Source organism: Akebia trifoliata, chromosome 14 (genome assembly GCF_017979445.1).
Source record: "Akebia trifoliata isolate Shusen 1 chromosome 14, ASM1797944v1, whole genome shotgun sequence".
NCBI classification, from domain to species: Eukaryota; Viridiplantae; Streptophyta; class Magnoliopsida; order Ranunculales; family Lardizabalaceae; genus Akebia; species Akebia trifoliata.
In genome coordinates this window covers 25497021-25524702 of record NC_141388.1, presented here as the reverse complement: position 1 = coordinate 25524702, position 27682 = coordinate 25497021, and the positions used below count along the sequence as shown (strand labels likewise).

Genomic DNA, 27682 nt, shown 5'->3' with positions numbered 1-27682 from the left:
GAAGAACTCCCAAAAAATTAGTTCATTACTCTTTCACCTCGAGTAGGTAGAGTAGAACTTCCCAAAAAAAAATTAGTGCATTACTCTTTCACTCTGAGTAGGTAGAGTAGAAATCCCAAAAAATTAGTTCATTACTCTTTCACTCCGAGTAGGTAGAGTAGAACTTCCCAAAAAAATTAGTTCATTATTCTTTCACCCTGGACAGGTAGAGTAGGACTCTCAAAAAGTTTAGTTTATTACTCTTTCACTCCTAGTAGGTAGAGTAGAACTTCCCAAAAAAAAATAGTTCATTACTCTTTCATTCTGGGTAGGTAGAGTAGAACTTCCCAAAAAAAATTAGTGCATTACTCTTTCACTCCGAGTAGGTAGAGTAAGACTCTAAAAAAAATATAAATTCATTACTCTTTCACCCAGAGTAGGTAGAGTAGGACATTCAACTTTCTCCCAACTTTTGCTCAGATTTGTCTCAAATCTTATTCAAATTTTCTCGAGTTTTGTTTTACTCAGTTTCACACAGTGCACACACTTGCAATTTGTTTCATTAGTCAAGGAAAATTTTCTAAAATTCAAGGATCTGACACTGTCAGTGAGAGCTCTTACTCAACGACCAGACAACCTTTTAGTTCAGGAAGAGTTTTACGCTCAAGGATCCGAACACCCCGACGAATTGCTAAATCAGACTGTAAAATGAACTGTCACTAGCTTTGACATTCGGATATCGCACTATCTCTTAAAATAGATTTGCTATCTAGTTTGCTTCAACCCTCTGCCAAAGAGGGGCATCTGTAGACACCCCATTTTTACATTCGCCTGATTAATCAACTAGTCAACCTGATCGCAACGGTTCCCAATGATGGATGATTATTCCAATATTTTATTTTGTTACCAGATATGTTTCAGAAATCTGGATGAGGTATTTCGAACTGATAAAACTGTAGAAACCACGCTATACTAGGAAAATATGACCCCAGAAACATAGAAATCATCACCTTGCAGACAAAAAGAAGTTTTACGATAAAAATCACTAAAAAAATGACCAAATTACCAAAATACCACTAACCATAAAACATCCCTAGAGCTTACGTTACGCTTAAGAAAACTCATTCAAACACATAAAATAACAAATCGAAATCAAATAAATCATTTCGCGAATTTTTACAAAATTTGATAAAATTACAAATATGCCCCTCATAAAGTTCACGACCATTTCACACAAAATTTTTTATAAATTATACAAACCAATATTTTCATTGAATTTCTTATGAAAAATCGATTCTAAAACATCCTGGAACATCAAAAATCGACTTGAAACGCGAAACGTCCTCTTCGAGGGCAAAACGATAATTTTACAATTTTTATAATTAAAATTTTTGAAATTAATAAATAAAATATTAAATAATTAAAGTGAAACATTAATAAAATTAATTTAAAATTTTGAACTAAAAAAATCGATCAATCAGGCTCTTAGGCAAAATTGTTGAGGGTTGTCAAGATATTTATTCAAGGACCCCTCCATTTGGGGGTCTAAAAAATTAAAGTCAATCAAGCATGACTAAAGTCAAGATATTAAAATCAATCAAGTAAGACTAAAGTCAAAATTAAAGTCAATCAAGTAAGACCAAAGTCAAGATATTAAAGTCAATCAAGTAAAACTAAAGTCAAAATCTTAAAGTCAATCAAATAAGACCAAAAGTCAAAACCCTAATAGAGTTCTAATTAAATAATAACTCTATATAATAGAATTCTAATTAAAATATAACTCTACCTAAAACAATTCTAATTAAAATACAACTCTACCTAAAACAATTCTAATTAAAATACAACTCTACCTAAAACAACTCTAACTAAAATATAACTCTAACTAAAAGAATTATAATAAAACACTAATTCTATCTAAACAAACCCTTAAAAAAATCTATAAATAGGGGTCCCCACACCCTATTTTCGTATCAAATAATAAACTCTAAGAGAATTAGGTAAAAAAGCTTCCCTAACCTCCCATAAACCCTAATTTTGAAGCCCCAACTCCTTACATAACACCCATACTTCGATTTTAGCTTGAAAAATACTTAGAAGCCTTTTAAAAACACCCCAAAATACATAACAATTTTGAAGAATCCAGATCTAAGAAAGAGATATCTTACCTCGGAGATCAGAAATCAAATCCGGAGACAGAACGAAGCAATGTGTATGGTACAAGAAACGGTTTTATAATATCTAAGGGAATATAATATTTGCGTATCGATGGTAAAATTTCTTTTAGTTTTTTTTTATCTAGGTATTTTGTTAGCAATGTAATCTTATTTGGGATAAGTAGAGATCGGCATTAGCCGGGCGGGGTTGGTGCCTAACACCTTCTAACCCCGTAATGTGATCTCCGGATTCAGTTTTTCTTCAGTAGATTAGTTTCTTTATCCATTTAGAATCAGTATCCGGTTCCTAGACTGTAATAACTAGGTGGCGACTCTCAAACCTCAAAGGTTGAAAGCGAATCGAGGGCGCTTTCATATTCTTTTAACCTTTCTTCAATTTTTCAACAATTCCACTACTTTGGTCTTCTTGTAATTTTCTTATTCTTCCAGTCAAGAGCTTTGGTCAAATTGATTTCCATATGAGTATAATTACTATCATAACCCCATATTGTTATAAATAAACTAAGGTAAATTATCATTATATCCCCCAAGTTTATCCTCAATCTTAGAAGAGTCAATGTAATTAGACCAAGTTCAAGAGGTTTTGATAATTTTACCCAACCCATAGAATTCTTTAAAACTTGTTAGTAAAGACATTCTTAACCTTAGGTTATTAAAGCATTTATTGGGCTAAATAACCTTAATGTTCAAGATCTCAATTCATATTTACATGTCATCTAACCTAATTCTCTAAGATTTGACCCAAAGCCAATGACCTAGGACCCTTGTACCCTCCTCAAAGAATTTTCTCGAAACTATAATCTTTTAAAATCTTATTTTCTTGATCATCATGATTTGTGAGACTTATAAATGAATGAAAAACCATCAAATCTAAGGTGAGGAAAAGTAATTTTGGTTTTTTATAGAAATTTTATTGAAAATATTGAGAATCCTATGATTTATGACAAGTTTATCCCCAAGGGATTCCCAAAATTCTATAAATAGAAGATCTTTCCAAGGCAAAAGATGATGAGTTTAAGTGATCCAAAATTTTGTCCAAGTCTCTCCTCAAAGCCCTCTAGCCTACCCAAACTCTATCCAAATCCTTTCCAAAACACCTAAGAATATCTAACCAAGAAAAAAAATAAGAAACCAAGGTGCGGTGTGGTTGTAACTTCCTAATTTTTTCTATGTAATCCCTTCTAAACCTCTTTATATTAAGTAAACTTATTTCCTATTTTCTTTGCTTGTAACAATGTAGATTTTTATTGGTGTGAAGCTAGGAGGTAGAGAGTAAAACCTCTTAGAGGTAATCTCCTCCCATAAGCTCTCAATAAGCTCTCAAGAGCATTAGAATAATTATTTATTTATATTCTAGCCAGCTTTAAATTCTTAGATTAATTGTTTTTTTATTTTTCTTGTAAATTTAAATTCCTAGAATAGATTTTCTTATTTTATTTTCTAATACCATAAGATTTAGAGAGTAATCCTTCTTTGGAGGTAATCTTCTCTTTTTAAGTCCATTACATGCATATACTATGTACACACACTTCACATTATACTTTTCTAAAATATCTAAAGGCCAAAGGTGAGGATCTACCTAGATCTACACCTAACTTTTTAACCTAAGAAAAAATAGTCCCAAAGAGAACATATCTTATACATAAGGTCCTTAGAATTTTCATGGTGGTGTCCAACTCATGGACACCTCCTAAAGGTTTAATCAACAAAAATATGCTCCCAAGTGAGCACATAACCCTCAAAAAGAGCCTTGGGATCCAAGCAAGTGAAATTCATGTGGATTCCCACCAAAATCCTAGGCTCATAAAAAATTCCAGTAAACAATATTTTTGTTTTAGCGTGCTTATTAGTTTAGTTTCTTAGTTTTCTAAAACTAAGTATAATTCTTTTTCTTTTTACTTTTTACTTTTTTCTATAATTTTCCTTATTTCCATAACCAAAAAAAGTATGTAAGGCTCAACTTCCCATAATGCCCCTAATTTGGCATTTTTATTTTTTATATATTTCAATATGAGATTTTCTTTTGAATGACATTTTTCTTCAAAAATTATTTTTATTTTTTTGCGTGACTGGACCTAAAGTAATTTCTCAGGTTGCATACATACCCCATTTTTTTCTCTTTAGAATAAGGTAAAACATAGTTCAAACAAAACTACCCTACCAAGGTTGGTAGTTGTGGTTTAGAAAGAAGAGACCATTGATTTTACATAGGCTACAAGGGGTCGATAAAGATTTTTTTTTTTTTTGGAAAAGAAGAAAAAATAATTTGGCCAAAGAAGGCCTCCTTTAGCGAAATACCAATTGATTTGGTCAAGGTATTGAAAACTCAATGTATTTATTACTTTGTCGAGTAAGGTTTCTTCTTGATAACGAATGGACATGCCCCAAGCTAATCTTTAATCCTTAACATTTTCAAACAAAAACATGGACAACACTTCTTCTGTGAAATTGAGTGTTATAAAGTCATTTTCCTTTCACGAAGTTGAGTTCTTTGTATCTGACTTTGAATCGTTCAACTTTTAAGAACTTCAAAAAATCTTTTTACTTTTTATAAATGAAAACTTTTCTTTCACAAGTGAAAAGTATAATGGCTCCTATTTTCAAATATGGATCTTGACATCTTTATTGGTGACTTCAACTGCATCATTATTGATTGATAACCTTTTCTTTGAGAATCCTCTCTGCCTTCATGTCTTGATATGCCCAGTTTGGGTACAACCAAGTCTGATGTTAGACAACGTAACACTAACACCTGAATATCTTCATAGAATTATGCAAAAATATTATTAAATTTCTCAATTAAGTTTATTATTTTCTCATGTTCCTTTGGGGACAAGGCAGTATCAAATCGCACTTCTTAAGTATATTCTTTAATTTAAATATTTATCCAGTCGATGATTAATGTCTAAGTCTTTCTTCATATTAGATTTTATGTTCAAATCATTATTACCCGTATGATAATCAGAAGACTCCCTTATTTTATTGGAATTAAGAAAACATAAACTAATAAACTAAACTAAAACTTGTAAATTAATAAGGACTAACATGACTAAGATGACTAACTGAATTTAACGATTTACGCAGCTGAATTGAGACTAGAAAAACTCATAAACGCTTGACTACAAAGTTGAGAGATCATTTAGAATGGATGGATATAATAGTAGAGCTTATGCCATTTAGATATCTTCATGATGGACGACTTGAGCTCATCTACTTTTTTCATCGTTTCCTATTCTATTTTGAAACATGTCAAATGTTGAATAACCCTTCGCTTCAATAGATTCTATCTTCTAACTTTATCACTGTCATGAGGTAGATGGACTCATTCTGATGGAATGAATATAGACCGTTAGGATCAATCGAGTGAATAAAGGAAATTGGATCAATCGACTTGAGTTGGACTAAGTAGATCAGGTTCAAAATGGGTGGAGTTTGATTTTGATATGTAGGTCAAAGATTGGTTATAACACTAAGGGTGACTTTCTTCTGATCAATTAGATTTTGAATTACATTGTACAAATCCATACACCTATTAGTGTGGTGACTAGGCATTTGATGGTAGTTGTAGAATTGGTTGGCCCTATAATTTTAGATAAGAGGATTAGGTCAAGGCCTAGGCTATAGAGGTGTGAGAAGACCCTTTTTTAATAACTTTTGATATGTGATACTAAGAGACATTTTAAGACTTGAAAATTTTCCTTGGAGCCTAGGTTGCAAGGGTTGAATATCTTAGGAAGCTGGTGTGAAAGAGGCATTGGCTAGTTGTAAAGAATTGGCATTAGGTTTGAAGTTGTTGGGTTTTGACTTAGATGAGTTATCAAAGTATCCCAAAAAGAATACATCTTCCACCTGATTTCAAACTTCAATAAGAGACTGAAAAGTGGGAAGGGACTGAAAAGTGGGAAGGGACTGAAACATCAAGTACTTGGCATATGTGGGAGTGAGATTATTGAGGATGATCTTGACCTGTTCTTTTTCTTAAGGTCGATTCCATAATTGAGTAATTTTATCTTTCTATCAGGTGATGAATTCAATGAAGGCTTTACTGTACTTTTGCTTAGTCATTTCTAAATCCCTTCTTGTGAGTTCGATGTCTGTGTTGAATGAATATCGACCGTCAATTTTCTTCATTAATTCATGTCACGTCTTTACATGAGATGAGTCCAATGACATGAGCCAATGCAAGACAAGCCTGCAGACACCCCACTTTTGCATTCGCCTGATTAATCAACTCGTCAACTCGATTGCAACGGTTCCCAATGATAGATGATCATTACAATGCTTTATTTTGTTACTAGATATGTTTTAGAAATCTGGATGAGGTATCTCGAACTAACAAAACTGTAGAGACCACGCTACGATAGAAAAATATAACCCCAAAAGCTTAGAAATCATTATTTTTCAGACAAAAATAAGCTTCACGATAAAAATCACTAAAAAATGATCAAATTACCAAAATACCCTTAACCTTAAAATATTCCTAGAGCCTACGTTACGCTTAGAAAAATCTATTCAAACACATAAAATAACAAACCGAAATCAAATAAATCATTTCGCCAATTATCATAAGAATTCGACAAAATTACGAAAATACCACTCATAAAGTTCACGACCATTCCACACACAAAATTTCATAAATGACACAAACCAATATTTCTATTGAATTTCTTACGAAAAATTGATTCTAAAACATCTTAAAACATCAAAAACCGACTTGAAACACAAAAAGTCCTTTTTGGGGGTAAAACGATAATTTTACAATTTTTATAATTAAAAATTTTAAAATTAATAAATAAAATATTAAATAATTAAAGTGAAACATTAATAAAATTAATTTAAAATTTTGAAACAAAAAAATCGATCAATCAGGCTCTCAGACAAAATTGTTGATGGTTGCCAAGATATTTATTCAAAGATCCCTCCATTTGGGGGTCCAAAGAATTAAAGATATAATAGAGGGTGGTTCTCCAAAAAAATAAAGTCAATCAAGTAAGACTAAAGTCAAGATATTAAAGTCAATCAAGTAAGACTAAAGTCAAAATTAAAGTCAATCAAGTAAGACAAAAGTCAAGATATTAAAGTCAATCAAGTAAGACTGAAGTCAAAATCTTAAAGTCAATCAAATAAGACCAAAAATCAAAATCCTAATAGAGTTCTAATTAAATAATAATTATATTTAACAATCCTAATTAAATAATAACTCTATTTAATAGAATTCTAACTAAAATATAACTCTACATAAAATAATTCTAATTAAAATATAACTCTAACTAAAAGAATTATAATTAAACACTAATTCTATCTAAACAAATACTTAAAGAATCTATAAATAGGGGTCCTCACAACCTATTTTCGTATCAAATAATAAACCCTAAGAGAAGTAGGTCAAAAAGCTTCCCTAGCCTCCCATAAACCCTAATTTTGAAACCCAACTCCTTACCTAACACCTATACTTCGATTTTAGCTCGAAAAACACATAAAAGCCCTTCAAAAATACCCAAAAATTTATAAATAAATCCGAAGAATCTAGATCTAAGGAAGAGATATCTCGCCTCGAAGATCAGAAATCAGATCCGAAGACAGAACGAAGCAAGGAGTACTATACAAGGAGTTACTCTATCAGATCTGAGGGAACGAAAACGTTGTCTTCGGAAAGGTATAAATTTCTTAATTTTTTTTCTTACTTAAGTCTTCTAGCAATGTAGTTTATTTGAGAATTAGTAGAGACCGGCGTTTGCTGGGCGGGGTTGGTGCCTAACACCTTCCAACCCTGTAACTTGATCCCCGAACTCAATTTTTTTTTAAAAGTAGATTAGTTGGTTTTATCCGTTTAGAATCCAAGTTGATTCCTAGACCATAATAACTAGGTGGCGACTCCCAAACCTCAAAGGTCAAAAGCGGATCCGCGCACCCCTCGGATCGAGGGCGCTTTTAGTGGCGACTCCACTGGGGACTATTGAGGATCAGACTTGAAAAACCCCAAGTATGGGAACATTGCCAATGACCTAGTTTTTTATTTTATTTTATTTTATTCTATTTAATTTTTAGTTAGTTTCTTTTTATTGTTCGTTTATCATTTTTTTTATATATATTTGTTGATTCAATCATTAATTTCGGTTCAATTTTGGGTACGTTAATCTGGTATATTATTTTGTTTTTATAGTTCAATCGAGAGTCACTTAGGGTGACTTTAAATAATATTAAATTCCAAAGGATAATTTTAAGTTATTCTTCCTTTTAAGGTATGTCGATCCGTTTTTGGATAACAAAAGATTTTTTTTAGAAACATGGTTGATATGTTATTTGATAATGTTTAAAATAAAAAACATTATTTTTATTATTTATTTATTTTTCATTTATTATTTAGGTGTTCAATTTTTTTTAGTAGGCAAGACATGTTGCCCATTGACAGCAAATAAAAAGAAGTAAGAAAAAAAAATTTATAAAGTAATTGCTGTCAGGACTATTTGATGGCTGGTGTGCGATTAGAAAAGGGATCGTTTTACTGTTTCTATCTTCTTCTTACTCAAAAATAAAAGAAAATAAAATAAAATAAAAAAACACTCCCTTTCCTTCTCTCCCTCTCTGTCTCTCTCTTTCTCTTTCCACCACCATTAATGAAGCAGCAGATGTCGTTCGAATCTTCTAATCCCTCTCCCTCTCTATCTTTCCCTCGCAATCTCCTCAGTGGATCCGTCGATGGAACTGTCTGTATATATGATGCCGATCATTTCGTTCATCTCAAGACCATCACCGCTCACAGGAAGGGAGTTAACGATCTCATTATACATCCATTGGGGAAATTGGTTTTAATAGTTGGGAGAGATTCGTGTTTGGCAATGTTGAATCTTGTGAGAGGGCGGGGGAGTTTTTGTTGTAGGTTGGAGAAGGAGGCGTCAATGGTGAAATTTAATTCTGAAAGGGAGAGGTTCTTTATGGTAATGGAGGAGACGGTTTCGGTTCATGAGTCAGAGGATGCGAGGATGATTTTTGAGATGGAGAACCAAAAGAGAGTTCTTTGCATTGCATCTGCAGCGAATGGACTGTTATTTGCTGGTGGAGAAGACCGAAATGTCATAGCATGGGACACAGCTAGTGGGAAGGTTGCATATTGCATTGAGAATGCGCACTCCACCCGTGTGAAAGGTATTGTTGTTCTCGCTAACAGGAGTGGTGGTAGTGATGATGCTGATTACCCATATCTAGTAATAGCAGCTTCATCAGACGGGGTGATAAGGCTCTGGGATGTGCGCATGGCTAGAAAAGAGAAACCAAATCCATTGGCCGAGGCAAACACAAAATCAAGGCTTGTCTTCACTGTTTACCCCTCGCCTCAAGTCTCCACTTTGTTGTGGAGCCTTACAACGGTGTCCTTTATTCCCAACTCCCTTCCGGAACACACCAATACCTCTATCCCTGTTTTAACCCCCAAAATCCAGATCAAAAATGGGGAAATGGTCAGATCCAATTCAGATTCCTCTCTAATCCACAGGCAACCAGAGAGGGCCCAAGTTGGGAATAACAAAGAAGAGAGGTAAAACTCAAATAGAGAAAATAGGAGAGTGAGTGAGTGCTGTGAGCATGTGGCTGAGGAGAGAACAAAAAGAAAAATGTTTAAAAAAAAAAAAAAAAAGATCTTACCAAAGCAAACGTTGTTATTGCAATTTTTTTTATAAATTTTGCTTTATGGGTTTGTTATTCAAGACACTTTAACTGGGACCACATGTTGAAAGATTAAATTTTTGTTTACAAGTTTTTTACTTAACAATTTGGGACCCACATCTTAGCAAAAAGATAAAAGGTTAAAGTTCTGTTAAGTTTGTTGTTTAAGAAACCGTGGTTAATACCAACCCACATCTTTAAATGATTAAATTTTATCTATCAGGTTTCTTACTTCACAAATCTTACAGTGGGTCCCACCCTAAATTTTGGAAATCAAATTCTTTAATAAGCATTTTTGACTAGAACGGTATAACCTAACTCACTTAGTAAGATTTTATTTTTATTGTAGGCCATTAAGCTCGCACCTAGCATGACCAATGTCACCAATGCAATGAATTTTGAAAGAAAATTTTTCAATATATACATATATATTCTCTCTTTCAATGTAGAATATTAGGATTCTCTATATTTGGATCTAAGACTATTATTTTTGGATCTAAATATTTTTCTTGAAATTTAGAAAGCCGTGGCATTGGATTATCAATCATGTGGGCCCTATGACTCTTTGTAAAATTTGAAATCTTAATGTGGTAGTCAAAGTAACCTAAGTTCTCATTGAGAAGTTTGTTGAGTAACAATTTTTTTATATAAAAAAAAAAGTTCATAGCTCCTTATCTCCACAATTACCGTTCTATCCTCAATATTCATTGAAATCTCAACTTATTTAAGGTCACATAAAGTGATCTTTGATTGGATTATGAAATACTTGTTTCGGCTCATATTAAAAAATAAATAAATAAATAATTTTGTTTGTGCCTTTCAATATTGGATTTGATTGATTATCTTTTGTGACATATTATTTGATTGCCTTTTATTATGCCATGATCTCAATAGATATATTTTCAATATGATTGCTTTGATTGTAACATGTTGGATTATATTTTCTGTGAACAATTTGATATTCTGTATTATGATCATGCCCATGGGCCCATTTGTTTGAAAAAGGCCCCGGGCACACCTTACCCTATTTTGCACACACCGCATGCACGTTTACTGTTTTGCACGCTTACACGTCCCATATAGCCAATGTGGTACTAGTACGTGGCCCGGTTTCTTCGGAGATGCGATGTCATTCATGAAAACTACAACTCCAGTCACGTACCTTAAGGTATATCAAACTAGGGCATCAGTACCGTCTAATCAGGTGATTCTGAAAGGTATATTGATGCACCCAAACTGGAGCGACCTGAGCCTTTGACCAATTGTAAGCCATACAGTCACATGTCACGTTTGCCAACGTAGTACTAGTACGTGGTCGGTCCTCTCGTGGGATGCCAAACCATTTATGAAAACTACAACTCTTGACCTGTACCCATAGGTATATCAAAGATAATCCAAGTACATCAATTGCACTTCTTGGTCAAAACCAATGCCTAAGCGAGATCCTGTCCCGTTGTACCCTACTATACGAGGGGGATAAACTATGTCTATTCTAAACGAGAGGTATTAAGAGGTCCCTTGCTCAGCATCGTGCGCCACCTCTCAACTGGGGATTAAACTGACTATTTTTTGCTTCAGAGAAGTGGGTTGGAGTTTCAGATTATCACCTATACGGTATATCAAACCAAGTCACCAGGTACCGTCTGATAGAGTACGCTCGAAAGGTATATAGGTGCACTTGGGCAAAGATGGTCAGATAAATTGCATTGCACGTAATAAACCTAGAGTCTAGAAGCATTCCTATAGGTCACGACCTGAACTGACTATGGGTGTTCTCGGGTTGCTCTATTTAATCCAACCAACAGGTAAGTAGGTGGACTAATCCAGACTGTTCAAACTAAGTCCACTATATCGGTCTAACCCAATCGGTGAAATGTACGGATCAATTTGAACCAATTAAACCAGTTGGCCCAATTGAAAAATGGATCAAACTGATCAATACCAAATCAGTTGGACTAATTGGTTTCACTTTTAAAGATCCAGACCACTTTGTATAGAAATATTCGATCTTAGGATCAAATTAATTTGTCTAATCAAAGGTTCAATCCCAATCAGGAGTAGACCCGTGTCTAACCTTTCTCACTTTCTTGGTCACCATAGACTTATAGTGCATTTGGATTCGATATTTCCCACCGGACTTGGGCTATTCTATATCGAAACTTTAATCATGTGGTTAAGAGTCAATGGTTAACCTTGGTTTACTTCCAATCAGGTAATAATTGGTCCCAAATGTTCTAAACCTCCATCTGTACCACTTTGGATTCGTGAAAAAAATTATCTTTCCAGAGTACCATTGCCAAATAGTCAGTCTTTGCCACGAGAAGAAACAAGTACCATGGATGAAGCTGCGCTCCGTCAGATTTTAAAACATTTTCAAGCACAGATCATTGCTTCTGTCCAAACACAAATTAAATCCCTGAAAATTGAAAAGGGAAAAGATAAAGTTATAGAACCTCAGGATGTGTTTGACCTCGTTGAAAACCAAGAAGATGATCAGTTACACGTCGACCCTGTCCTAGCTTATCGAATAACTCAGGTTGAAACTGCTTTGAAGAACATCAAAGACCCTGATGATCTTACTCTTGGATTAGGGGCAATGACGTTATTTCCCATGGTCCGTCTGCCAAAGAAGTTCACAATGTCAGACATGGAGAAGTTTGATGGGATTGGATGCCCTAGGACTCACTTGAAAGTATATGTCGGCATCATGCAATCTCAAGGTTTGAGTGAAGAACAGATGGCACAACTTTTCAAAGAACCCTTACAGGTCCTGCCCTACGTTGGCTAATGTTATTGGATTCATCTCGGGTAAGAACGTGGCATAAATTGATAAAGGAGTTTATTGGTCAGTATTCATTCAACATAGATATTGAACTCACAAGAAGAAATCTAGAAACTACTAAATAGAAACCCGGGGAAACTTTCACTGAGTTCATTGCTCGATGGAGAGTTAAAGTTGCTCAGTTGTGGGATCGACCTCAAGAGAAGAAACAAGTCAAGATAATCCTCAGGAATCTCACTCTAAATTATGCTAAATACTTGTTGCCTCAGTACCTTCCCACTTTTCAATTCCTCCTTGAGGCTGGAAATCAAGTTGAGGATGCCTACTCTTTGGGACTTTTTGGTAACCCATCTGAGTCAAAATCCAAATATTTCAAACCTAATTTCAATTCCTTACAAGTGGTCAACACCTTCTTTGCACTATCTCCTCAAGCTACTCAACCTTCACAAGCCAAGCCTATGAGACAATTTACCAATCTTGGAATGTCCCTTAGTGTTACTTATCAAAAATTGATGAAAAGAAGATTGTTGACACCTTTACAACCTAAGCCTTTGCCTAATCCTCTTTCTCCAAACATGGATAATGGACAATTCTGTGAATTCCATCAGATGCCTGGTCATATTCTTGACAGGTGTATTACTCTCCGACATGCTATCCAAGACATGATTGAACAAGAAAAGGTTACCATACCCACTCCTACCGCACCCAATGTTAAGACTAATCCTTTGCCTACCTTTCAAAATCAACCCCCTCCTACTCTAACCTAATATCCATATCCAAATCCAAATCCAAATCAGTTGACCCAATTTCCTTCATTCACCCAATTTGTTTTAATAATGCGTTCGCTCCAGGCCAGAATGAGCTCAATTACCTTAAGGCAGTAGCAAAACTAAAGAACATAAGGATTATTGAAGCAACGGGTTGTCCAGCATATGACAGACTTGAATCGGAATATGAAGATATAGTAAAAGCAGGCAAGTTCCAGTTATCCATCGAAGATAACTGAAGTGGCATAGACCCTAGAATTGTGTCCCTCAATTCAGAGTGATGTCGTCTTTTTTTTAAGTCTTCCTAGTTTTTTTTATAGCTTCAGTTGAGTCAGTCTTTGAGTTCAGTTAGTCATTGTTAATTTTCGGCTTTACTCAGGTATGTTAGTCTATATTCTTTTTTATTCTAATAAATAAAGAAGTTTTTTGTTATCCTGTGTGTAATAATGATGTGAATATAAAATCTAACATAAGAAATGAGTTAAAGCTCACTAATCAAATTTGATAAATATTGAAATTTAATCGTACACTCAAGAAGTACAAATTGGTGATACATTATCCTCAAGAGAAGATAAGAGAATAGTAAACTTACTTGAGAAATTCAACAATGTTTCTTGCATGGTCTCATAAGGATATATGGATGGATCACATAAAAATATAGATCAAGACATAAAGTAAAGAGTGATTTCAAAGTCAAAGATTATTGGTCAAAAATGATATAGTTGAAAGCATCGACAAGACGCTAAGACTTACAAGTGGATCTACCATGTTTCTCACTCAAAAGAGGAGATTTTTCATTAATAAGAGAATAAAAGATTTTCTCTAAATTTTAGAAGAGTTGAATGGTCAGAAAACTCAATCATACTCGATTTCACAAAGGAAGACTGAAGAATATTCATTCTCAAAAGAAGACCTTACTCGACAGAGCAATCCAGATATTGAATTCCTAAAACTTTGATCAAGTCGAGCAGCATTCATCAAATGAGGCATCCTTTGGTCGAACCATTTTCTTGTTTTACTAAAAAAAAAAACTTTCATTAGCCCCTCGCTACCTTTTAAAAAAAAAATAAATAGCGTCTTCTTTCTAAATCACACCGACCAACCTTAGAGGGAATCTTAGTATGAACTATGTTTTGACCTGATCCCAAAAGAAAAAGAAATATTTGGGGTACGTAGGCAATCTGAGAAGTTACTTCAGGCCCGGTCACGCAAAGAATAAGTGTATTCTCTTAAGAAAAGTGTCATCTAAAAGGAAAATCCTCTATTGAAATGTTCAAAAGAAAAGAATGCTAAACTAAGGGCATTAGAAAAAAGAATCAAAAGAATTGATAAAAAGAAAAGAATGCCAAACTAGGGGCATTTTGAAAAAATCAAAATAATTAATAAAAAAGAGAGAATATCAAACTAGGGGCATTTTGGAAAGTTAAGCCTTATATCTTTTCTTTCTAAACCATATTCTAAGCCCACCTATTAAGTCCTCATGAATACTAATTGACTCGGTTAAGGTGTAGGGAACCAAGAAGTTGTCGAGTTGGTTATTCAAGATCATCAAGAAAAAAAGAGAAGCCCGCTAAGTCGAAAATTTAGGACATAATTTAGGCAAAATTATGGGCATAACCATTAAAAAAAAAGCCTGCTAGGTTAAAAACCTGAAAAGGTGACCTAGGCAAAAATCAAGGCATCATCAGAAAAAAAAAAAAAAAAAACAAAGCCCGCTAGATTGAAAACCTGAAGAGGCGATCTATGCAAAAATTAGGCATCATCAAATGAGAGGAAAGATCTTATCAAAAAGAAAAAAGGAAGCCTGTACAGAAACTAGAAAATACAGAAACATTCAAGCCACAATATTCATTTTTCAGCTAAGAGCTCATATCCGACGAAAACAATGTTGAAGTTAAAAAAATCAGAAGTCATCTTGAATGTTGTAAGATCTTCAAGAGTATATGTACTTGTTCAAGTGTTCACTAATGGAAGATGTAGAATCATCAACCACTTTGAAGAGATAGATCTTCTATTTTAATATTTATCAAGATTTTTTAAGTCTAGCTCAAGCATTTTTCAAAAGAAATTCGAAAGAAAATGATCAATCCCTTATTGCACATATAATAATCTTAAGAGTATTAAATTTAAGGAAATGCCAGTTCTTCTATCTGTCATACATCAAAATTCATATTTTTCAAGCGAAATCCACTCCATCAGTCTCATAGTCAAGTTCCAGTTAAAGCCAACCTTGAAACTAGGGACATTTTTGAAAGTCATTTAATTCCAAAGTTTTGTTCTTAATCACATAATAAAAATGAAAATCTTACTTAGAAGTTTGATGAAGTCTAATGATAATTTTAAATCCAGATGCATAATAAGTCAATAAAGGTCCGATCTTTCAAACTTTGAGCTCGATTTTGAATCATAAAATGAATTAATAGGATTGTTTAAGTTCTTATAAATCTAAGCCCGAGAAACGTGGCTTAGTAAGTTCAAGTCCGAGAAACGAGACTCCAACTTTTTGAATCATAGAATGAGTAGGCTTTTTGAAGTGTCTACAAACCTAAGTTTGAGTCCGAGAAACGAGACTCCAACTTTTTGAATCATAGAATGAGTAGGTTTTTGAAGTGCCTACAAACCTAAGTTCGAGTCCGAGAAACGAGACTCCAACTTTTTGAATCATAGAATGAGTAGGCTTTTTGAAGTGCCTATAAACCTAAGTTCGAGTCCGAGAAACGAGACTCCAACTTTTTAAATTATAGAATGAGTAGGCTTTTTGAACTGCCTATAAACCTAAGTTCGAGTCCGAGAAATGAGACTCCAACTTTTTGAATCATAGAATGAGTAGGCTTTTTGAAATGCCTATAAACCTAAGTTCGAGTTTGAGAAACGAGACTCCAACTTTTTGAATCATAGAATGAGTAAGCTTTTTGAAGTGCCTACAAACCTAAATGCGAGTCCGAGAAACGAGACTCCAACTTTTTGAATCATTGAATGAATAGGTTTTTTGAAGTGCTTATAAACCTTAGTTCGAGTCTGAGAAACGAGACTCCAATTTTAATAAGATTGTGTAAGTTCCTGTAAACCTTAGTCAGAGTCCGAGAAGTGAGACTCCAACTTTGTTTGAATCATATTGAATTAACAGGATTGTTTAAGTTCTTTAGCCTGAGAAGCGTAGCTACAATAGATTCAAGTCCGATAAACGAAACTCATACTTTTTCGAACTCTAAAAAAGAATTTCAAATAGGATTTAACAAAGTTCGTACAATGTTATGACTCCAATTACCTCATTGTTCAACTTTGCCATGATTATTTTTGTTGCATAAGTACATTTCAATTTTGAATCGTTATTGTCAGTGAGAGAAGATCTCTAGGACCTGACACATTTTTACTCAATAAGCATCACACAGTACACTCACTCACACTTGCACTTTTTAGCCAAAGAGAATTCTTTAAAATTCAAGGATCTGATACTGTCAATGAGAGTTCTCGCTCAATGACCTAACAACCTTTTAGTTCGGAGAGAGTTTACGCTTAAGGATCTGAACACCCTAACGAATTGCTAAATCAGGCGATAAAATGAACTGTCACTAGCTTTAGCATTCGGATATCGCACTATCTACCAAAATAGATTTGCTATCTAGTTTGCTTCAACCCTCTGCCAAAGAGGGGCATCAGTAGACACCCCATTTTTGCATTCGCCTGATTAATCAACTCGTCAACCCGATTGCAACGGTTCCCAATGATGGATAATCATTCCAATGCTTTATTTTGTTACCAGATATGTTTCAGAAATCTGGATAAGGTATCTCGAACTAACAAAATTGTAGAAATCGCGCTACGATAGGAAAATATAACCCCAAAAGCTTAGAAATCATCATTTTTCAGACAAAAATAAGCTTCACGATAAAAATCACTAAAAAATGACCAAATTACCAAAATACCCTTAATCTTAAAATATCCCTATAGCTTACGTTACGCTTAGAAAAACTCATTCAAACACATAAAATAACAAATCGAAACCAAATAAATCATTTCGCCAATTTTCATAAGAATTTGACAAAATTACGAAAATACCCCTCATAAAGTTCACGACAATTCCACATAAATTTTTTTATAAATTATACAAACCAATATTTCCATTGAATTTCTTACGAAAAATCGATTTTAAAACATCTTAGAACATCAAAAATCGACTTGAAACAAAAAAAGTCCTCTCCGAGGACAAAACGATAATTTTACAATTTTTATAATTAAAAATTTTAAAATTAATAAATAAAATATTAAATAATTAAAGTGAAACATTAATAAAATTAATTTAAAATTTTGAACCAAAAAAATCGATCAATCAGGCTCTCAGGCAAAATTGTTGATGGTTGCCAAGATATTTATTCAAAGACCCCTCCATTTGGGGGTCAAAAGAATTAAAGATATAATAGAGGGGTATTCTCCAAAAAATTAAAGTCAATCAAGTAAGACTAAATTCAAGATATTAAAGTCAATCAAGTAAGACTAAAGTCAAAATCTTAAAGTCAATCAAATAAGACCAAAAGTCAAAACCCTAATAGAGTTCTAATTAAATAATAATTATATTTAACAATCCTAATTAAATAATAAACTCTATTTAATAGAATTCTAACTAAAATATAACTCTACCTAAAATAATTCTAATTAAAATATAACTCTAATTAAAAGAATTATAATTAAACACTAATTCTATCTAAACAAACACTTAAAGAATCTATAAATAGGAGTCCTCACAACCTATTTTCGTATCAAATAATAAACCCTAAGAGAAGTAGGTCAAAAAGCTTCCCTAGCCTCCCATAAACCCTAATTTTGAAGTTCCAACTCCTTACCTAACACCCATACTTCGATTTTAGCTCGAAAAATACCTAGAAACCCTTCAAAAACACCCAAAAATCTATAAACAAATTCGAAGAATCCAGATCTAAGAAAGAGATACCTCGTCTCAAATATCAGAAATCAGATCCGGAGATAGAACGAAACAAGGAGTACTGTACAATGAATTACTCTGTCAGATCTGAGGGAACATAAGCGTTGTCTTCGGAAAGGTATAAATTTCTTAATTTTTTTTTATTACTTAGGCCTTTTAGCAATGTAGTTTATTTGGGAATTAGTAGAGATCGACGTTTGCCTGGCGGGGTTGGTGCCTAACACCTTCCAACTCCGTAATTTGATCCCAGAACACAGTTTTTTTTTTAGTAGATTAGTTGTTTTTATCCGTTTAGAGTCCAAGTTGGTTCCTAGACCGTAATAACTAGGTGGCGACTCCCAAACCTCAAAGGTTAAAAGCTGATCCGCGCACCCCGTGGATCGAGGGGGCTTTCAAAGTCCTGTGAGAATTCTTTGAAAATATTGAGTCATATACTCATTACTCAATCCTTGAGCTTGCATGATGCCAATGCATACTTTTAAGTAAGTCTTAAGACATCTAATCCCATCAAACTTATCTATTTCTACCAGATGGATAATGGGAAATAACGCCATTTCTTATAATCCAAGGGCGAGATCATCTAGGTCCTTGATATTCTTCAAAATAGTTTCAACCTAAGTTATTTGATGGGCTAAAACAGGGTTCCATATGTACTTGATCTTCTTTTGTATCTTCGACGAGATCAAACAAAACATAAGGTTCTATGGTTTATCTTTCTTCTTTTCAATTTTCATATCCTCAATTTGTGTTTGAATAGAGACAATGATTGGTGTTTGAAATAAGTCTAAATTCTAACGGAGTATTGCTTCGTCCATGGTAGTAGTTCCTTCACGTTGCAAAGATTGGTTACTTGTAAAGTTAGCATATATATATATTTTTAAATTTACTTATGCACCTCTCAATGATAGCCAACACACAAACCACCCGTCCTATAAAAACTTTTTAGCGCTGGATCTAAGTAATCTTACGCCTTGAAGTCGCTTACCTTAAGAAATGGAAACGAAAAAATCCAACTCAATCACCAACCTATGTAACACTTATTTCGGCTCATGTGGAGATTTGAAGATTTGAGAATCTTTAACCTACTTATCGTCAATCATACATAGCCTTCGGTTAGAGGTTTATGACACATTTTAAAAAAAAATTCCCAACAGAATGTGTGCCAACTCCTTAAAGCATTGTAAGTCCAAGTCGAACTATGAAGGTCAAGTTGTAAGGTCTTGTTTCGATGGTTCATGTAATAGAATAAGGTGTCCCACCTTTGGTACGGTGGGGTTTTCTCTCTTCTCATCTTTTTCTACCTTACAAGATACTCTCTAAAGACCTAGACTCCTCAAAGTCAGTTTCCAACATGAAGAGAGTCAAAACCTAGCAAAACTAATTGAAAATTGATGTTGGGAAGAAATTTTTTGTAGAAAATTAAGTTCTGGTCCATAGGTCAAAGCAAATTTTAGGGATCTGCAATTAATCTTCGGCTAGGGCAAAACTTTTGCTTGGTCGTATCTTGTCCTTGACCAAGGCAAAAGTTTTACCTAGCCATACTTGATCCTTGGCCAAGGCATTTCTGTTGTCTAGTCGTACCTGACCCTAGGCCTGGGCAAAGGTTTTGCCTGGTCATACCTGACTTTCAGCCAGGTAATATTTTATCCTAGATTGGTCTCACCTATGGCCAAAAGTGGTTTTTAGTATTATTCACCTTCACCCCCAACCAAAACAAGTGTTTGGCCTAATTTGAACTTCGCCCATAGATCGAAATAGAACATAGATTTTTTCCCACTTTTTTAGCTTCTTGTGGTGAGTTTAAATCCAAATCTAGTGTCTTCACATGCCCACTTAGAGTTAAATTGAGGGTTCGTTAGTATCAAATGCAACCTTACTCTTAAGTTCAAACTCAAAGTCTATCGATGTATTTTGGATTTTCTCAAGTATAGGATTAGAACTCAATGCCATCACTTCTATTACCATAGGGTTCCTTATGTATTTAAGCAGTCAATCCTTACTTGTGTAAATCCAATCAAATAATTTGTGTAGACACCCCAATTTGAACGAGCCCTCACTCGAAAGGGCCCAAAAACAGTGATTTTTTGATAAATTTGGCTAACAGGCCTCGAAGGCCCGAAGCATAAAAATTTGACATTTTTGACAAATCAAAGCCTCTAACACCTCTCAATGGGTTAGTAGGTTCACCAAAAAGCTCAACATCACCGCTCCACGCTTACATTCAAAAAAATCGATAAAATCCTTCAAACAGGCCCAAAAAGTCCGATTCGCCAATACGTGGTATTTTTTATCAAATCAATGATTTCCAAATTTTCAAAAAAAGTCAAAAAAATAAAAATGTGAGACTTGGGATACCTACCCCTCATCTACCTCCCGCCGTCCTACCTCGAGATCCGCAAACACCCTAAGCCCCTTTGAGGCCCACAAACCTTCACTCATTTCCTAAAAATAATTTCTAACCTTACCCTCAACCCAAAATCAATTCCACACCACCTAAACCCTAAAGTGAACCCACCATCAAAAATCCAACCCAAAAAAAAAACTTATCCAAACCCAAGATAACCCATAATCCTCCTCAACCCAAGCCCAATACACTAAAAGCCCACTGACTATTATCCATATCCAACTCATTACCTAACCCATAACCTTAACCCATTATCCATTACCCACATCAACCAATCAACCCCTCAACATCAAAAGATGACACATGTCATCACCACCCTTCACCTCCCTCATCTAATCACCCACCCCTATCTCTAAACAACTCATCTAACACATTACTTCCCTCCAAAATCACCTCAACCCATATCCTACCCTAACCTAACCTATCCCCATCCTCTAACATCATCAACCACCCACACCTCAACCCATACCCTAATCCATCACCATTATCTAACATCATCAATCACCCACATCACCACCCATATCTCTACCCATCATCTTCCTTAAAACACTCCAATAAAATCACCTCAACCCATACTTCTCTCATCATCAACTAACTAACCCATACTTCTCTCTCTAATCAAACAACTACTATCAACTAATCAACCAATCTCCTCACCACACTCTTTCATCACATATGCCACATGGCATCATCCCATTTCTCCTCCTAAAAACCAATATACCCACCTCTTACACTACCCATCCCTCCAAATCTCACACCTTACCTCTTCCATCAACCCAACACTCAATCAAACACCTAATACCTTACACCCCCATTCTCCATCACTCATCTCATCTCACCAAACACTCTACCCAAATGGATTTGGGTAGGATCCAACCCATTTGGATCTAAACCTCATCAACTTCCATTCATTACACAATTACCCTCACCCCTACTTTAAATTTCATACCTTTTCCCTCTAAAACAAATGCCATTATCCATCCCTTCAAACTTTCACCCCATTATACCCCTAAACCTCCTCCAAACATCTATAAATACCTCCTCCTTCATCCCAAAAATGGTTACCAAGTCTTACACAAAAACAAAAAAAAAATCTCTCCTCATCTCTCCTCAAATCTCATACTAATCTTCTACAAAAACAAAAAAAAATACATTCTCTCATATGTCATTAAGGATCTAAGAAGCATAGAAGAAGAAGAAGAAATGAAGAAAGAAGGGTGAACTTGAGCTTCAAGGTGGGTTCGAAGTACACCCCCCCTTCTTTTTCTCTACCCTCTCCTTCTCCCTCTTCTAACATCTCCTTCTTCTCTTTTATTTTTTATTTTAAATGTGTGGACCCCAAGGCTAAAGGTTCATAAGGGTCATTTCCATCAATGAAATGACCCTATGATCAAACCGAAAATAAATCCCTATCTAGGGTACAAGTGCACACACGTGGTACTTTTATTTTCATCTTTTTTAAAATCAAAATGACCGAGTTGTGTAGAGGTTACCGTCACTTGACGAGGAGAAAAGGGTGCCTAACCCCTTCCCTTTTCTCCAACCGAGTCACTTACCCGAATTTCAATGTTGATTACCCCTTTATCCATCGTGAGTCACTAAAATGCCAAAAATGGTAATTTTTTGAAAAATGTGCATCGGGTGACCATTCACACCCACTTACAATTTGAATGGTGGCGACTCCAAACTTTAGTAGATGTGATCGTCTTAACGATGAAACCCACGTGTCTACAATTTGAATTTAGAAAATTCTAAAGGAAATTAAGGGTCTATTCTTTACAGAAGTTAGCTACAGCTCCAACTTTAGAAGTTGACTTCTTGAAGAAGTAGAAGCCCTGAGCCTAAAAAGTCACATCCAACAGAAGTTTGTTCGTTACAGAAGCACATAAGCTAGAAATTGATGTTCATTACATAGCTTTTTATAGGTAGATTCTGGTAAAATGACCAGAATACTTTAATAAATATATAATTACACTAAATATATATAAATATAATAAATTTATATTAAAATATTATGAAAATAATTATTTTTAATTTAAATAAATTTATAAATTTTATAATTCTATCGAAATTTCGACAGCATCTCCTTTTAAAAATTAACATATGAAATTTTCTTAATAAAAAAAATACATGCATAATACACAATCCAACATCTACATAAAGATGAAGGGTGTTTTGGTAATAAAAAAGTGATGATGAATTGCTTTTGGTCTTAGTAGTAAAGATGAAGGGTATTTTGGTAAAGATGAAAGGTATTTTGAGAATCCCCTTTTATTTTTTAAGATTAGGTTTGGTTGAAATTTTGATTAAAAATGAAAGGTATTTTGGAAGATGAAGGGTATTTTGATAAAGATGAAGTAAACTTTGGTAATTTCCTTTTGTTTTTAAAGGTTAAGTTTGGTTGAAAATTTGATTAAAGATGAGGGGTATTTTGGTAAATATGAAGGGTACTTTGGTAATTCTCTTTTATTTTTTAAGGTTAAGTTTTGTTAGAAATTTGATTAAAGATGAAGGGTATTTTGGTAAAGATAAAGAGTATTTTGGTAATTTCCTTTTATTTTTTAAGGTTAAGTTTTGTTGAAAATTTGATTAAAGATGAAAAGTAATTTAGTAATTGATAAAGATGAAGGGTATTTTAATAATTCTTTTTTATTTTTTAAGGTTACGTTTGATTAGAAATTTGATTAAAGATGAAGGGTATTTTGGTAATCTCTTTTTATTTTTTAAGGTTAAATTTGGTTGAAAATTTGATTAAAGATGAAAGGTATTTTGTAAAAATAAAGCGTATTTTGGAATATAAAGGATATTTAGGTAAAAATGAAGGGTATTTTAGTAATCACATTTCACTTTTTAAGGTTAAGTTTGGTTGAAAATTTGATTAAAGATGAAGGGCATTTTGATAACTACACTTGAGCCATTTTACGTGTTTGGCTTCCTGCAAAAGCCATTTGAAGAAATCCTTTTAGACGACTTCTTTTAGGAGCTACTTTTGGGCTTTAATTGAAATCCAAGGGAGTCAAAAAAATCTAAATAAACATCATTTATCTGACTTTTTTGACTTAAAAGCACAAAAAAAAAAAAAAAAAGTTGGCTCATAAAGCTCAACCGAATAGAGCTTAAGAATCCATTTTGCATATTTAATCAACCCAACTTCTAGGATTTATAGAGTGCTTTTCAAATTAGACTTAAGGTTATGATTCTTTAGACCTAGGTGTATCCATAGGTCTACAAGTACTCGTCCTTTCAAATCTAGCTCGAATCCCGAAGTATAAGTTACATTTTAATCCAAAGTGGGATGAAAAGCTTTTCACCTCAATCCATAGGATAGACCTCCCCTTTCCTTTCCTTAGAATTTCAAAATTCTTGGGAAATATAATATCATCAATCCTTATTTATTTTAGATTTGTTAGAACCTCTCATGATCGACCCCACCTATGAGTTACCCTAATCATCATTCGCCGACAAGAGCTGTGTAATGCTATTAATCCTCATCTAGTTTAGGTTTGTTAGAACCTCTCATGATCGACCCCACATGTAGGTCACCCCAATCATCATTCACCGCCAAGGGTTATGCATACAATCAATCCTTATCTATTGGAGGTTTGTTAGAACCTCAAGGTTCAATCCCACTAGCGGGTCACCATGATATTCACTGGTAAGGGTCGTGCAATCTTCTCAAAATTCAGGGGTAAATCTCCTACAGTCAATATACCCATTTCCAAGGTTCAAGGCTAAAGTGACCCTATATGATGAACCTTCCTCAAGACCTTTCGAGTTCAAATCTCATACATTCGAGATACCCACTTCCAAGGTTCAAGGGCAATATACCCTATACAACAAAGCTTCTTTAAGGTTTTTCGAGTTTTGCTTCATACATTCGAGACACCCAACTCAAAAGCCTGGACACAGTACCCATACAAGGGACCTTTTCCTTTATATATCTTATATTCAAGATATTTTCGTAGATCGGGTCTCTTAAAGACCTTTGGACCTCTTAAAGCTCAAATTAATTTGTTTTTTATTTTTGTAGATCGGATCTCTTAAAGAACTTTGTACCTTTTAAAGGTTGCTTTAGATCATAAATTAGATCTCTTAAACATCTTTGAACCTCTTAAAGGTCACCCTAGATCGGGCTTTAATGTTAGAAGGTTTGGATAGGGACTTATATTCATTTCTATAACTCAAATTCATAATCTCGTATTTCTTTTATGTAGTTTGGGTCTCTCAAAAACCTTCGAACCTCTTAAAAATCAAATTAGCTCACATTTCTTATCCTAGTTCGGATCTCTCAAAGACCTTTGGACCTCTTAAAGGTTAAATTAGCTTGCATTTCTCTTCCTAGTTCGGGTCTTTCAAAGATTTTTGGATCTCTTAGAAGTCAAATTAATCACATCTCCTTTCGTAGTTCACATCTCTAAAAAATCTTTGGATATCTTAAAGGTTAAATTAGTCGTATTTCCTTTCATAGTTTAGGTCTTTCAAAAACCTTTGGACCTTTTAAAGGCCAAATTAGTCGCACTTCCTTTCGTAGTTCGAGTCTCTTAAAGACCTTTGGACATCTTCAAGGTCACCTTAGCATTCATTTATTTCTTTTTCCCTTCTTCTATTACTTAAGGGTCCTTAGTAGAACATTTTAGATTCGTCTAGGATAATTTCTTTACATTCCTTTAGGTGTCAAAACAAATGGAAAAGCAATAAAGGTTTGTAACTAGGCTCATCCTTTCTCCTAAATTTTCCAGGGTCTCTTCTAACCTCACAATGAGTGGGGCTTTCTATTGACCTAAAACAACAAAAATATATAATAATAAAGTCATCATCTTTCTGGAAAAAAAATGGATCTTTTGTCTTTTTCTTTATACAACGTAACTACGCTTTAAAGTAATCTTCTGTATTAAGGGTGCAAATATTGGGTATCTAAAGAATAGAGGATTGAGAAGAGGGGTTACTGCATGGATTCGATATCATCTCAGGTCTAAGACTGTTATCATAGAGCCAATAGATAGAATTGAGCCTCTAGTTATAGAAAATTCATTCGTTGCAAACAGTCTGACTGACAACTATCCAGTTAGTGAGGAAGCAATTAAGAAACTAAATCAAGTGGCATCAATTAGGAATATGCTATCAGTACTGATTTAGATTCTGAGAGTTACTCAAGCTATTTAGAATCATGCATACAATTCAAGATAGTCTAATCAATAAACACCCATAGCAGCCAATCCAATAGTGGTACCTCCTTCAATGGCATCAACTCTTGATCTTACGTCGACACAAACTCAAAACAATTTGCCAACACCAGTATCAACACCAGCTCAACCCACAAACATTCCTCACCTCATCTTTACTCAATGTCCACCTCCGCAACATATCGAGATAACACATGAGGAATAGTCAGACTTGGTTAGAAGGCCCGAAAGGAACTACATTGAGGACAAGCTATCAAGTCTCATGGATACGATTATGGAAGAGTTAAATCAACTAAAAGAGGGAGATTCCCAAGATAACTTCTGGTTTGATGATCTATGTTTCTATCCAAACTTCGTACCACTAATGGACTTCAAGTATCTAGAGTTCAAAAAATACAATGGCATTGGGTGCCTACTCACCTATCTGAAATTGTACTGTGGCGCTATGTGCTAGTTTGGAATAAATGACAAGCTCCTAATGCAAATGTTCTGGAGGAGCTTGACTAGGGTAGCACAAAGGTGATTCACTCAATTGGACCACAGTAAAATCTAAGGTTCGAGAGACTTGGCCACCATGTTCATTGATAATTATAGATTTAATATAGATGTGGCATTGGACAAGCAAGGTGTAGCCAAGAAGACAAAGAAACCCAAAAAGACCATCCAAGAATATGTTCAACGATGGAAGGAGTATGTTTTTTAGGTGAAGCCACTCATGATAGAAATTGAGATGAACATAACGTTCATCTCAACATTAGGGCAACACTACTATACTCATTTCATAAGGCACACCTCATTCAATTTTTTCTCATTGGTTCAGATTGCTGATAAGATAAAAGATAGTTTGAAGTCATGGATGATTATAGATTGGACAATTCCACAACAAGGTACTTCGTCCAATGGTATAGTACAAAAGAAACCGGTAACTGTGACAAAGAAGAAGGATGAAGGGCAGGTTAATTATGTGCAGTCAACCCAAGTACCTGTGACTTTTCAAGCACCACTGAATCGTTTGTATCAAGTACAACAGTTCCAAACAAGGCCATACAACAATCAACAACAATTTTAGTTTCAAGAACAACCACAGCAGCAATATCATCAACCCTACAACAACAACAACAACCAACAATAGAGAAAAAAGAGTTTACTCGATTGTCGATGAAATTGCCAAAACTTTTGCCTACCTTCATCAAGAGAGGTTCTGTTACACTGAGACAGCCACATCTAGAAGTTAAGAACACATTTGGGTATAATCCTACCACAAACTATGAGATTCATATGGGAACTCCTAGTTATCCCACAAACCGGTGCTTGCAATTAGCTTGCAATTAAAGAATGTCATTCAGACCTTCATAGATAGGAAGCTTATAGTTCTAGATCCCTCACAACTGATCATTCATTTAATGTCAAAGGTCAGATTTTTTTCTCAAACCCAATACCTCAAACACCTCAGTCAACACTATCTTCTATCAAAGTCAAAATAATAATCTCATTCACATCACCACCCAGTTTGGAGGCCCTGTCCTAAACCCCTTACCATCTTCTCCAAACCCACCACCTCTCATCTTATCCTCAAATTTTGTTACTCCATCCAATATCACATCACTATCATTACCTTCAAAACCCTACCCCTCTCATCAAATCTTCATCTCCTCATTCTTTTTTTTATTCCATGGCTAGGGGAAAACATATTCTTCCACATGCCCTTCATTATCTGTTATCAGGGATACTTATGTTATCTTTGATGACATGGGTACATCTTTTGAGGATGAACCCCTTGTCCTCTCAAAGC

The 27682-nt window shown here is 34.4% G+C and overlaps 1 protein-coding gene across 1 annotated transcript; it reads left to right on the top strand.

Moving 5' to 3' along the window:
• The first annotated feature begins 8722 nt into the window (after window positions 1–8722).
• LOC147386613 (uncharacterized) lies at window positions 8723–9691 on the top strand. Its single transcript, XM_086424587.1, has one exon. The coding sequence runs from the start codon at window positions 8771–8773 to the stop codon at window positions 9689–9691; it is 921 nt and encodes a 306-aa protein (XP_086280713.1). The 5' UTR covers window positions 8723–8770.
• Window positions 9692–27682: the final 17991 nt, after the last annotated feature.

Coding starts and splice junctions, on each gene's coding strand:
- LOC147386613 (XM_086424587.1), top strand. CDS start 8,771: ATGAAGCAGCAGATGTCGTTCGAATCTTCTAATCCCTCTCCCTCTCTA.